At 42.5% G+C, this 14,213-nt stretch overlaps 1 protein-coding gene across 2 annotated transcripts in view; it reads left to right on the top strand.

Annotated features, from left to right (window-relative positions):
- Sh3d19 (SH3 domain containing 19) overlaps positions 1-14,213 on the top strand; it is a 122,203-nt gene that overhangs the window by 51,092 nt on the left and 56,898 nt on the right. For both annotated transcript variants that reach the window (XM_042701762.1, XM_042701761.1), the window contains one exon: positions 591-630. In XM_042701762.1, coding sequence (XP_042557696.1) covers positions 591-630 — 40 coding nt within the window. Of the gene's footprint in view, positions 1-590; positions 631-14,213 lie in introns of those variants that run through there.

The following is a 14,213-nucleotide window of genomic DNA, read 5'->3' on the forward strand; positions in this document are numbered from 1 at the left end:
AGCTTCTGCCAACCATGATTCATGGAATGACTTTTTTTGAGCTAAGAAATCTGTGGCTCTTCAATTTCTTTATTTTCTTTCTTTAGCTAAATGTGTTTTGGTTTTAGCAAAGTGTTTAACACAGTGGAGCTCTCTTAAAACAAAATAATACATATAAGGATACATTTTTCCCAGTAGACAGTTTTAACAAAGCATGGGAAGTCTTTCTGCCTGATCTTTGTTGTGTGCCTGTACCTCCCTGTCCAGCAAATGCTCTCACCCCTGAGGAAGAGGGCTGTAGGGCATACCCACTACCTTGAACAGCCCTGGAGAACACTAATGGTTTGATAGCTGGCATTGTAGAACTTCTTTTGGGGAGGGAAAAACTGGGAGGGATTGAGGGAAGGGGTGACATTGTTCAAAAGGAAATGTATTGGGTTTTTTTGTTTTGTTTTGTTTTTGCCATTCCTGGGGCTTGAACTCAGGGCCTGGGCACTTATGTAGCTCTATACATCGATTTTAAATCAATTTTTAAAACATGAAAGAAAAAAAAAACTTTTCCATAGTTCCTAAAGCACATTTTGACGTGTAACTATCTTCTCTCTTGACAGATCGCAACGAACGAAATAAACCAGAGCATCGTTCTTCAAGGTATGAATTTATAGTATTTCATAATCTGGTATAAAATTCCTCATTTGGACAAATACTGTCTGGAAGTACAACCAGATCCATGTTAGAGTTTACTGTTAGGTTGAAATCTTCTGGGACATTCAGAGAAGCTTCACAAGGAAAATATTTTTAATTTCCTGAATAAATCTGCAAGATTCCCAACTCTGGAAGATGTTTTACTTTGAAAATTCCTATCAGTGATAGATCATGTTTTCATAATATTATTTTCTTCTCATCTCCTTCCTTTGGTCCCTTATTTTCCTCCTGTCCTTGTGAACCACTGTTTTGGTTTTTTTTAAGTATTTTTTAAGTATGATATTTAAGTGTTTTATTACATAATTAAGTATTAAATATTAATAGTGCTACTTGCCTAATTATAAAACTAATATTTCATTGTGAAAAATACACAGAATGAAACAAAAGCAAAAAAATTAACTTGCCTTCTATTAACTAACTCGCTACAATGTTGCATAATATATATACGTCTATATATTATGCATATCCAAATAGATTATTTTAAGTTCTTTTTTCTTTCTTTCTTTCTTTCTTTTTTTTTTTTGTTGGTCATGGGGCCTGAACTCTGGGCCTGGGCGCTGTCCCTCAGCTCTTCAGCTCAAGGCTAGCGCTCTACCACTTGAGCCACAGCACCACTTCCAGCTTTTTTTTTTTCTTTTTTCTTATGTGGTGCTGAGGAATTGAATCCAGGGCCTCATGCATGCAAGGCAAGCGCTCTACCACTGAGCCACCTTCCCAGCCCTGAATTCCTCCTTATTCTAGATTCCATCACTTTGATTTTGCATTTTATGTTGTGGGAATTGATAAGCTGTGAAGAATGCATTCATTATGTTGACTAGTCTGAAAAGTCCAAACCCTAATGCTTTTTAAGGGAATCAAACCCTAGAATGTGTTGCCTTCAATGAAGAAATACATAAAATTTCTGAAAAATCTATTATTTAGACTAGAAATGCACTTTGCAGAAATTGCAAATCAAAATAAGTAAGACCTCATGTGAGAGAAGAAAACAGCAGGGTATTTAGAATTTTGACTTTTTTCCCCCCAGGTATAATGTACGTATACTAAAGTTTACTCTTTTGTATATAGTCTTGAGTTTTGGCACACATATAAATGTTTTTACTATCATAATCACAAAAAAGCTGGGTTGTTTCTTCTTTTGGGGGGGTTAGATACTGTGACTTGAACTCAGTACTTGAAGTTTTCGTTCATTGGCTAGCATTCTACCAACTGAGCCATGCCTCCAAACCCATAAAACAGTTTTTACACCTGATTTGTGTGTGTGTGTGTGTGTGTGTGTGTGTGTGTGTGTGTGTGTGCATGCACATGCATGCGTGCATGTACACGTGCTACTCATGGGACTTGAACTTGGAGCCTGGGCACTGTGCCTTAGCTTTTTTACTCAAGGCTAGCACTCTACCACTTGAGCCATAGCTTTTTAGTGGTTAACTGAACATAAGAGTCTCATGGATTGTCCTGCCTGGGCTAACTTGAAATAGCAATCCTCAGATCTTAGCCTTCCGAGTAGCTAGGATTATAGGAGTGAGCCACCAGCAGCTGGCTAAGATGGATTTTTTTTTTCTTATATAAGAAAAAGAGAGAAGCAGAAGTGAGAGTGCATTTAGAGCATGTAGAAGTATGGGCGACAGGAAGTTGGAAGGGTGAAAGATAATACATTGATAAAATTCAGTATTCAATGTACATTCTTATACTGAAACAGTAGACAACAGAAAAAAGTGGGGGAAATGTAACTTGACACATTTTTAAAAATCTTGAAGATTTAGATCATCATAAATTCACCACAATGAAGAATTTGTGATTGTCCCCACCTCCTTCCAAAGAGATTTGCTTTGATCTTGTTGCTTTGGGGACAGATGTGAGAGCTGGCTTTAGAGAGTAGCACACAGACGACACCAGCAGAGTTGTTCCTCATAAATGCTCTGCCCTAGTAAGAGGAACCCTGCCACCTGGAGGAATAGCTGACTACAGGTCTAGGGTAGAAGAAAGTACTAGATGAGTCTGAGCTCCTAGCTGAGATAGAAAGCAAGAAAGTATCAACTGATAGAGTTGTGCCTATATATATATGAGGTCAGGCTTATTGATTTGTATTTATCATCCCAGATACTTGAGAGGCAGATAATGAGGGGAACATGGTAGTTTGAAGCCAGGCAGGGCAATAATTAGTGAGGCCCTATCCTTACAAAATTTGCTGTAAATGAGTGGGCATGTCTATAATCTCAGCTAGGAGGGAGGAATAGGTAGGAGGATCAAGATCTAAGGCTAACCTAAGCAAAAAGCCTGAGACTCTATTTAAAAAATAAGGGAAAGCAAGCCAGGTACTGGGTGGCTCACAACTGTAATCCTAGCTACTGAGAAGGCTGAGATCTGAGGATCCTGGTTTGAAGCCAGCCTGGGCAGAAAAATCTGAGCCATTTATCTTCAGTTAACCAGAAAAAAGCCAGAAGGTGTGGCTCAAGTGGTAGAGTACCAACCTTGAGTGAAAAAGCCAAGCAAGACCCAAAGACCCTGAGTCAAGCCCTAGTACTGGCAGGCGAGAGAGAGAGAGAGAGAGAGAGAGAGAGAGAGAGAGAGAGCGTGCGAGGGGGGGGAGGCTACCACCTTCATCAGGTGATTAACATATCACTATGTAACAACCTGCAGTGTGTGCCTCCAGGTGATGCCATCAGCAGTACACACAGATAGCACTTAATGTAGTACTTCTTCCTAGCATCTTAAAAAAAAGTGTCTAGGAAGACACAAAAACAGCTGGGAGATTATTTCAGATTTTAAAAAGATTGACAAAGAAAATGTGGTATATATACACAGTAGAGTTTTATTTAGCTATAAAGTTAAAATGATACCATTTGCAGAAAAATAAATGGAATTAGAGCCTGTCATTTTAAGCATAATAAGCTGGATGAGGACAAATAATAGCATACTCTCTCTCACATGTGGTATCTAGATTTTAAAAAGACTTGAAAGTAGGAGGGGGACTGTTAGGAAAGAGGGAGAGAGCAGAAGAGAAGACAAGAGAAAGAATGAGGTAGGATCAAAGCCTGTTACATTCATGGATGAAATGTCATCAGGCAGTCCAGTATTTTTCCACAATTAATATGCGCTAAGAAAAGATCAAAGAGCTGGGAGCGGTTACAGAATGTACCTGTAATCTCAGCACTCATGATACTGAGACAGGAGGATCACAAGTTTGAGGCCAGCTTGGGCTGCCTAGCAAGACCCTTTCTCAAAAACCCAGGGGCTGGGTATATAGTTCACTGGTAGAGCATTTGCTCTACCATAAGGTCCTAGGTTCGATTCTGAGCACCATTTAAAAAAAAAAAAAAAAAAAAAAAGATCAAAGCCAGGCACCGATGGCTCATGCCTCTAACCCTAAGTTACTCAGGAAGCTCAGATCTGAAGATCACAGTTCAAAGCCAGCCCATGCAGGAAAGTCCATGACACTGTTATCTCAAATAAACCACCAGAAAACCAGAAGTGGTGCTGTGGTTCAAGTGGTAGAGTGCTTGCCTTGAGTTTAGAGCTGAGGGATAGTCCTCAGGCCAAGTTCAAGCCCCACAACTTACCAAAAAAAAAAAAAAAAAAAGACATTGGCCACCAATTGAAGTGTGGTTTGTAGATGCTATTTGTGAAATAACTAAAGCAAAGAGACAGGGGGAACAAAGAATGGCTCAAGTGGTAGAACACCTGCCTAACAAAGCTCAGTCCCTGAGCTCAAACTCCACTACTTCCCCCTACCCCTGAAAAGAAATCCAAGCAAATAAGTACATAAATAATATTGAATAAAGGAGTGCCAACTATACTGAAGGAGAGAAAGAGAAGTGTCAATATTTTCTCCCTGCAGATTGGGTAGAACACTGAGCCTGTTTTCACCAATAGCAGCAAGGAGCAATGCCCTGTAAGAAAGAAAAAAATATTTCTTTGCAAAAAATCATTGTTTTCTCTCTAGGGTGTCTGGCAAGATTGGCAGTGATCTATTCTTCTGCCATCCTTAGGGAGGACCCCCCCCCCCCCCCCGCCAGCTGTGCATCAATCAGATTAATACCTGCTGCATCAACCGAGCAAGATACAGAAACCCATAAACAAAAGTCACATACTTTGTTAGCTTTTTGGTTCTCCTCAGGCCACTCAGCAGCAAGAATGACAGGCTCAAAGCCCAGCAAGAAGGAAAATGCGTTTCTCATGTTTGTATTTGTTTGCAAGGCCAGACAGCCTCTAGCTTTCACAGTGAGCAGTGGATGCATTGAGTACATCTGCTTGTTTCTGTCCATGCTGGGATGTCAAGGTGAAGGACAGTTTTACCATGTATAGAGCAACACAGAGCCCCAAGCTGAAAAGTTACTGTTTATGCAGCTTTTAGAGGCAAGAAGGGTACCTTTGATTACTTGGGGGTTTTTTTTGTTGCTGTTTTTTGGATTTTTTTTTTTTTTTTTTTGCCTATTACTGACTATGGTGGATGTCAGAAATATCTAAATTCATGTCTCAGCCTTATTAGTGTGGTACACTGTTGTGCAGATGGCTGTCCCACAGAATGCTCTTCTGTGCATCATTGGTATGTCAGGAGATGAATGTGTATGCTTAGCAAGCATGAGGCTCTGGGTGAGGGGTGCCAGGAGGGTTGGTAGCAGAATGTTCTAATACCAGAAGGAGCCTGTGAATTGCTGTCTGAAACAAAATGAGAGACTTCCAGTGATCTACTCAAAACTCTGTGATACATTCAAATGTATTCTAAAACTCCAGGTGGGAGCTATACTCAGCATCAGATTTGAATTTGAATTTGTAACTTTCTTTCCCAGACATAATATCTAGGAAAAAAGAAGTGTCATGGAATAGCAGTTGGGAAGTGAATTAGTGGGAAACAGGAGCTAAGGAAAATAGAACATGGAATCCTATCCCATAAACACACATTAGGAGCTCTTTTTTACCACCCTTCCACTTTTGAGTAATAGAACTCAGTGACTTACAGAGTAGCTGCTTCAGCTCAAGTATACAGTGTTAATTTAAGTTTTGTAATTTAAGTTTTGGTCTCCCTAACGCCTTTTTGAAACTACCTACCATAATCCTCTTTGATACTGATAGATAAAATTCACTAAAATTGGATTTTTAAAAAAAATCACAAAAATCAGAAAGTGAAAACTCAACACAGTTGATTCTAACATGTATAAGGATGAGTGAAAATAAACAAGGTAATTTTGAAGATCAAGAATGAGGTGAGATGTTGTACGTAATTAAGACAGTGTTACAGCACTGATGGCTCACGCCTATAATCTAGCTACTCAGGCAGCTGAGCTTTGAGGATTATAGTTTGAATCCAGCCCAGGCAGGGAAGTCCATGAGACTGCTCAGAAAAAACCAGAGTTGGTGCTGTGGTTCAAATAGTAGAGTGCTAACCTTGAGCCAAAGAAGCTTGGGGAAGCCGGGCGCTGGTGGCTCACGCCTGTAATCCTAGCTACTCAGGAGGCTGAGATCTGAGGATCGCAGTTCAAAGCCAGCCCGGGCAGGAGAGACCGTGAGACTCCTATCTCCAATAAACCACCAGAAAACCGGAAGTGGCGCTGTAGCTCAAGTGGTAGAGCGCTCGCCTTGAGCTGAAGAGCTGAGGGACAGCGCCCAGGCCCAGAGTTCAAGCCCCAGGACCGACCCAAAAAAAAAAAAAAAAAAGCTTGGGGAATTGTGCATAGGCCCTGAGTTCAAGCCCCAGGAGCAGCGTGTGCATGGGCACGCGATGTGCGCGTGCGCGCGCGCACACACACACACACACACACACACACACACACACACACACACAAAACAGTGTTATATCACTAAGCAGAGAAGTTGGTGATTGGAATAGAATAGAGAATCAGCAAACAGGAAAAACGTGGTTCTATCTCAACTGACTAGATAGAGATGGTAGATCTGTAGAAAAAAATGGCAAAAGATTGTACTAGAGCATTTGGTTATCCAGGTTTTTTATGTTTTTAATTTTTTATTATTGTAAAGTTGATGTACAGAGGGGTTACAGAAGCCAGATTAAACATTGTCATCCCTTTCCTTGCATATCCAGGTTTTTAAAAATCCACATGGAGTCTAGGCTTTTGGACTACTACTTGGGAGTTAGAGATTGGGACCAAGCCAGACCAAGCAAAAAGTTCACAGACCCCATGTCAACCAATAGCTGAGTACAATGGCATATACCTGTCATCCAAGCTACACAGAAGACTGAGATTCAGAGGATCTCAAGTCTAGGCCAGCCCAATCAAAAAAGTTTTGAGGCTCCCCTTTCAACAGAAAAAAGTAGACATTGGCTTTCATCCCAGCCACAGTAGGAAACACAAACAGGAGAATGAAGATCCAGGGCAGTCTGGGCAGAAAGTGAGATCCTATCTCAAAATAACCAAAGTATGGGCTATAGTCTTGGCTCAAATAGCAGACCACCTGCCAAACACACACACACACACACACACACACACACACACACTCACACACTCACGCACTCACTCAATCAACATGGAGTTTGTTTTATGATGTAAGAATCTTAAGACATGAAAGTAAGCAAAACTGAAACATTTTGAAGAAATGTGTTAGAATGTCTTTATGATGCAAGAAAAGTTTTTTGCTTATTTGCTTCAATCCTGAGGCTTGAACTCTGGGCCTGGGCTGTGTCCCTAAGCCTCTTTGTGCTCAAGCCTAGCTCTCTGCCCCTTGAGCCACAATGCCACTTCCAGCTCTTTCTGAGTAGTTTATTTGAGATAAGAGTCTCCCTGACTTTTCTGCCTGGGCTGGCTTTGAACTGAGACCCTCAGATCATCTTAGTCTCCTGAGTAGCTAGGATTACAGGCATGAGCCATCAATGCCGGCTAAGAAAATATATTTTTTCTTACTTTGTCAGTGAAAGATGTGCTGGCTGAGATGTAACTCAGTGGTAAAGCACTTGCCTAACATGCATGAAGCCATGGGTTCAATTCCCAGAAAGAAGGAGGGAGAGATGGGAAGGGGAAGGAGAGATAGGAGGATGAGAGAGGAAGTGGGGAGAAGTAAGAAAAGGGGGAAAAGGCCTGTGAAGAGGAAGAGGAGGAAGATGCAAGCATGATCATTTGTTGCCATGTCAGAAATCTCTAGCCTGGCTGGGTCAAGTATGTCTGAGACTGTGTCATTTGGTACAACAGTAAGGATGAGTGTAGGACCCTAACAGGATTCTTGCCAAAGCCAGGCCAAGTGACCTAATGAGAGGATGGAATGGAGATAGTGGAGGGTGAAGGACCTGACCACACAGAAATGGCAGTTGATTGGGTATGGAGGATGGAGACTTCTGGCTAAGGTAACTTGGCCTTTGTTCAAATGAGATTTTACAAAGAAGTGCACAGATGGGCCAAGGTGCCTGACTATGTTTGGCCAAGCAAAGAGTCTTTTGTCAGCCCAGAGTAGCACTATTTGGATAAAGGAGCTACAGTTATGTGTGATAACAGATAAATCTCAGAAACATAGTTTGAGATGACAAATAACCAAGTTGTATAAGGACAGGAACAGGAGGATACCATTTATACAAAGCAGAGGTCGTCAGATGGGCAAGTCAAACCTGCCAGCTGTTTATGAATCGGTTTTGTAGGAACTCAGCCATGCCCATTTGTTTGCATATGGTCTGTGTCTGGGCTCACAGCAAAACAGCAGAGTTGTTAAAAATGGGGAGCAGGTTGGGCCCTGGTGCTTTACGCTTGTAAGCCTCACTATGCAGGAGGCTGAGATCTGAGGGTTGCACAAGGAAAGCCAGTCTGTACAAGGAAAGTCCATGAGACTCTTCTCTCCAATTAACCACCAGAAAACCGCACATGGTGCTGTGGCTCAAAGTGGTATGGTGCCGGACTTGAGCAAAAATTCTCAGGAATAGCACCCATGCCCTGAGTTCAAGCCCCAGAACTGACAAAAAAGAAAAACAGAAAAACAATAAAATTTTTTTTTAGAAAAGAAAACAGACTAGATGACAAAAGATGACATGTTACTCACTATATTTTTTTTCTATAGTAAGTTCTGTTTTGGCAGAGTTTGACCTCAGGGCTTCATGCTTGCTAGGCAGGTATTATACCACTTGAGCCATGCTCCCGACCCTTTTGCCTTAGTCATCTTTCAAATAAAGTCTCACATTCCTGCTCAGACCAGCCTGGACCAGGGACCTCCTAATTATGACCTATAGTTGGGATGATAGGCGAGTGCCCCTGTACCTAGCTATGAGTTGTGAAGGAGTCTCACAGAAACTTCCTGCCTGGACTGGCCTCCAACCACTGTCTTCCTGATCTCAGCGTCTCAAACACCGAGGACTTATAGGCATGAGCCACTGGGATCCAGCTCTGAAATGTTCATTTCTGAAAGCAGAAGATTATGAGGAGGGAATAGTGAAAAATGTTCAGAAAACATTCCTGTTTCATCTCGATGTTCAGTCCTGCTCCCCTGTTACTGCTTACAGAAGCTCTTCTCATTCTGGGGATTTTTATTTCCTTTTGCTGCAGTGTTACACAAGTAACCCATCATAACCTTTCTTTTTCTTTTTTTGTTCTTTTTCTTTTTTTGTCTGTCATGTGGCTCAAACTCTGGGCCTGGGTACTGTCCCTCTTGAGCTCTTCAGCTCAAGGCTAGCGCTCTACCACTTGAGCCACAGTGCCACTTCCAGTTTTCTGGCAGTTAATTGGAGATAAGAGGCTCACAGACTTTCTTCGCCCTGGCTGGCTTTGTACTGCAATCCTCAGATCTTAGCCTCCTGAGTAGCTAGGATTACAGGGGTGAGTCACCAGTGCCTGGCAGACACCATTATAGGACACATTATGAGGCCTCTCCTTCCCCATAATGTGACCTGAAGTGACCCATCCCCACTCAGAGAGGGACTCAAACCCAGCCTGCAGAGTGTAGCATCTAGCTCAGTTTATTCAAAATCAAGAGCTGTGTTCCAATCAAGATGGTGTTGCAGTCAGAGCAAGCACTTCCTGGGTAAGAATCACAGGGTCTTGGTTCTTTGCTTTGGTGTCCTGTTGTTAGTTGATAAAGATGTTGAGCATTTTATATATATAGTTCTAAATAGAATAACTAAAAAGCAAAAGATGTCGCTTGAGTTTTGTTTTTGTCCTTTTCTCTATATATGTATTAAAATGCCCTGCTCTGCTGGGCTTAGTTCATCTGTGATCATGCTGTAGCACTTCTCAGCCATATGCTTTGATTCCTGTACTTCTATAAACTATAGCCTGGGTGCAATTACTCTCTGGCATTATGTTTTGTAAGCTATAAGAGAAACATTACTTTTTCTGTAGCATCTGTAACGCTGTAAACAAGGTGAAAAATTAAACTGTATATAGGCTTCGTGGGGAAGGGAAGTCCTTTGGCAATGGAAGAACAAAAGGATTTAATGTTTCATGTCATCCTCCAGAGAAATATGTACGTTGTACAGTTTTATTGTGTTTTTAAGAAATACGACATTTGCATCTCCCCCTAGTGGGATGGCAATGCAAATGAAGCATTTATGTTGGGTATCAGCTGGGTAAATTGGAAAGCTCTCTCAGAGACCTGCCCCTGCCATGGTACTTAGTGCAGGGGCTTCTGTAGGCTGCTTCAAATTAAACCATCAGCACACAGCAGTTAGGTGTGGAAGAACAGCTGGGTTTGGATTGATCCCTTTTCCTCAGCTTGGGCGTGTGTGTGACCACCCATGTCTCAGCAGCCCAGGGAGAGCATGGAACTCCTGGCCTTTAAATTCCTTCCTCCTGACTCTTTCCTCACTTTCCCATGGGTTGTATTTTACATTTGTCCTTCACCTCTCTGCAGAATAATTTAGAAGTGGTTATTTATACAGATCTGCAAATCTGTATTGAAGCACCTTAGCTGAGGGAGCTGACTCACATCCATGGTCCTCTCTCTGTCCTCCTGTGATGGTTTTACTACAACTAGTAAATGTCCTTGTGCCATCAGACTTTACATTTTTAGTTAAATATTTCCCTTACTGACTTTATTTTTAATGTTGGCTATTGGTTAGACTAGAAACCACAAAAGCATACTGATTCCTGGAAGACTCTTAATTGGAAACAACTCGTGTTCAAAAACAAAAGCAAACAAAACCAGGAACTAGTGACTCATATACTATATTCCTTGCTACTCAAGAGGCTGAGTCTGAGGATTGTGGTTTGAAGCCAGGTGGGCCAAGAAAGTCTGTGAAACTCTTATCTCCAATTAATCATCAAAAAGCTGTGGCTCAAGTGGTAGATACCCTAGCCTTGATCGTAAAAGCTGATGAATAGTGCCCAGATCCTCAGGACCAACACAGACTCTTATCTTCTATTTAACATACACATCACACACACACACACACACCATTCAGTAACACACACACACACACACACACACACACACCGTTCAGTAGCCTAGTTACCTCCTATCCCATTACACTCTTCATCCGACCCTATCTTATTCTATGATAAAAGCCTTTCCCTAACCAGATATCTGGTCTGGTAACCAGCAGGGCATTTTCAGCACTGGGAGCTAACTTGTGGATTAGAATCCTCTTTACATAACCAGTCAGAGCCTTTATGTCTGCCCTGGTGACAAGATTTTGCCACTTCTGATCTTGTCCCAGTGGTAGATTACCTCTCCAGAGACACAGATAGCATTCCTGTATGACACTTGTAACTGCAGTACAATAAGAGCCACATACCAAGAAGGACTCTCTGTGTCCTCCTTCTTTGGTCATTTAGAGAATAAAGGAAATAGAAGGGGGGCTGGGAAGGTGGCTCAGTGGTGGTAGAGTGCTTGCCTTGCATGCATGAGGCCCTGGGTTCTATTCCTCAGCACCACATAAGCAGAAAAAGCCGGAAGTGGTGCTATGGCTCAAGTGGTAGAGCGCTAGCCTTGAGCTGAAGAGCTAAGGGACAGCGCCCAGGCCTAGAGTTCAGGCCTCATCACTGACAAAAAAAAAAAGAATAGAAGGGAAGTATTGATTGTCGCTAAGGCTTCAGAGTAGAATTGTGTGTGTACTCAGGACACACATCCCTCAACTGCAAAACCTGTTTCCTTTAGATAATGCTATCCTTGGCCCAGGGAGGCTGCTAGGGGATATCCAGGCAGAGCCTGAAGTTCATCACCATCTCTTTCTGAGTGGTTTCTCTAGTAGGTTCTAAAGAGAAGCTCCAAGTAAGAGGTCCTCAGAAATCCAATCTCATTCTTCAAAACCTTTTTTTTTTTTTGTCTGTCGTGGAGCTTGAACTCTGGGCCTGGGCGCTGTCCCTGAGCTCTTCAGCTCAAGGCTAGTACTATACCACTTCAGCATCAGTGCCACTTCCAGTTTCCTGGTGGTTTATTGGAGATAAGAATCTCAGGGACTTTCCTGCCGGGGCTGGCTTTGAACTGCAATCCTCAGATCTCGGCTTCCTGCTCCTGCGTAGCTAGGATTACAGATGTGAGCCTCTGGCTCTTCAAAACTGTTCCTTGTGGGAAATTCTAGCTTCTTATTGAGTTAAAAACTGGAGGACTGGGCTGGGAAGGTGGCTCAATGGTAGAGTGCTTGCCTTGCATGCATGAGGCCCTGGGTTTGATTCCTCAGCACCACATAAACAGAAAAAGCCGGAAATGGTGCTTTGGCTCAAGCGGTAGAGCGCTAACCTTGAGCTGAAGAGCTGAGGGTCAGCGCCCAGGCCCAGAGTTTAGGCCTCATGACCGGACCCAAAAAAAACAAAACAAAACTGGAGGACTGACGTTCTAGTCCAGCCCAAGCTGAAAAGTTCTCATTTCCAAAAGAATCAGGAAGGGTTGGGAATGTGGCTTAGTGGCAGAGTGTGCTTGCTTCGCATGCATGAAACCCTGGGTTCGATTCCTCAGTACCACATGAACAGAAAAGGCCAGAAGTGGCGCTGTGGCTCAAGTGGTAGAGTGCTAGCAAAAGAAACTCAGGGACACTGCCCAGGCCCTGAGTTCAAGCCTCAGGACAGGCCAAAAAAAGAAAGGAAGGAAGGAAGGAAAAGAAAAGAAAAGAAATCCTAGCTTCTTATTGAGTTAAAAACTGGAGGACTGAGGTTCCAGACCAGCCAGACTAGAAAGTCCTCAAGAGCCCATCTCCAGTAGAATCAGAAAAAAAAAAAGTTGGGCTTGGGTGTGGCTCAGCTGAGCAAGCACCAAGTTCTGAGTTCAAACTCCTGTTGATAATCCTAATTTGACTTTAATATCCTTTTGTTACCAAATGTGTTCTTGGTATTCCATGGAAAAGTTTTCCAATGGCTTTGCAATAAACAGAAACTAGCTGGAAGGAGGGCTGCTAGCCCAGCTTGTGTAATGGAGACATTTCTAAATATTTGCAGAAAAGCTTTGTGCCTACACACTGCAGGAGTTGCAGTTGCAGTTCCCAGAGGAGAACAAAACTTGTGTTGTCAGAATGAACTCAGCCTTTTTCCATGTTTCCTTTACATTCCTGGCCTACTCCTCTGCTTTAAGAACTGCTTGGTTTTGAAGGGTCTGGTGCAGTGAGTTTTTACAAATGTATTTGTTTTTATTAGTAAAATAAAGTTTCTTAAAGCCCTTAGTTCACATAAGTACATGGACTAGGTTTTGCTGTTTTGTGTATATGTAGTATCCTGTTGTTATTTTCTCAGCTAATTCAATCAAGCTTATTTATTCTAGTTTAGACATCACTGAATATTTAGTAAAAGAGAGAAGGGTTTACTTGATCTAAGACTTTTTTTTTTTTCTGTCGTTGGTGGGGCTTGAACTCTGGGCTTGGGCGCTGTCCCTGCACTCTTCAGCTCAAGGAGAGAGCTCTACAGCTTGAGCCACAGCGCTACTTCCGGTTTTCTAGTGGTTTATTGGAGATAAGGGTCTCACAGACTTTCCTGCCTGGGCTGGCTTTGAACTGTGATCCTCAGATCTCAGCCTCCTGAGTAGCTAGGATTACAAGTGTGAGCCACCGGCGCCCTGCTTGATCTAAGACTTTTTTGGGGGGGGGGGGGTCGGGTCGTGGGGCCTGAGCTCTGGGCCTGGGCGCTGTCCCTCAGCTCTTCAACTCAAGGCTAGCGCTCTACCACTTGAGCCACAGCGCCACTTCCGGCTTTTTTCTTTTTTCTTATGTGGTGCTGAGGAATCGAACCCAGGGCCTCATGCATGCAAGGCAAGCGCTCTACCACTGAGCCACCTTCCCAGCCCTGATCTAAGACTTTTAATCAAGTGGACAAACTAAGAAATGAGTGGCCAGAGCATTCACATTAACAATTTTTGTTAATTAATTTACTGTTATTATAAAGGTGATAATACAGAAGGATTACAATTACATGAGTCAGGTAATGACACATTAACAATTTTTAAGCCAGACCAGGTAGGCAGGTATACTTCTAGTCTAGTTACTTGGGAGAGGAAGGTAAGAGAATTCTGTGAGCCTACAAGTGCCAGATCAGCCTGAGCAAAATACCAGACTATGTCTCAGAAACAAACAAGCTGTTTTTAAAACGTTTTTTGTTGTGTGTGTGGGTTAGATATTGTTTTGTTTATTGAGACGGAGTCTCTGAGTAAACCAGGTTAGCCTAGAGCTGGTAATCCTCCTT

The sequence above is a fragment of the Dipodomys spectabilis genome, unplaced genomic scaffold (assembly GCF_019054845.1).
Source record: "Dipodomys spectabilis isolate Male_0828 unplaced genomic scaffold, ASM1905484v1 ptg000297l, whole genome shotgun sequence".
Classification (NCBI taxonomy): domain Eukaryota; kingdom Metazoa; phylum Chordata; class Mammalia; order Rodentia; family Heteromyidae; genus Dipodomys; species Dipodomys spectabilis.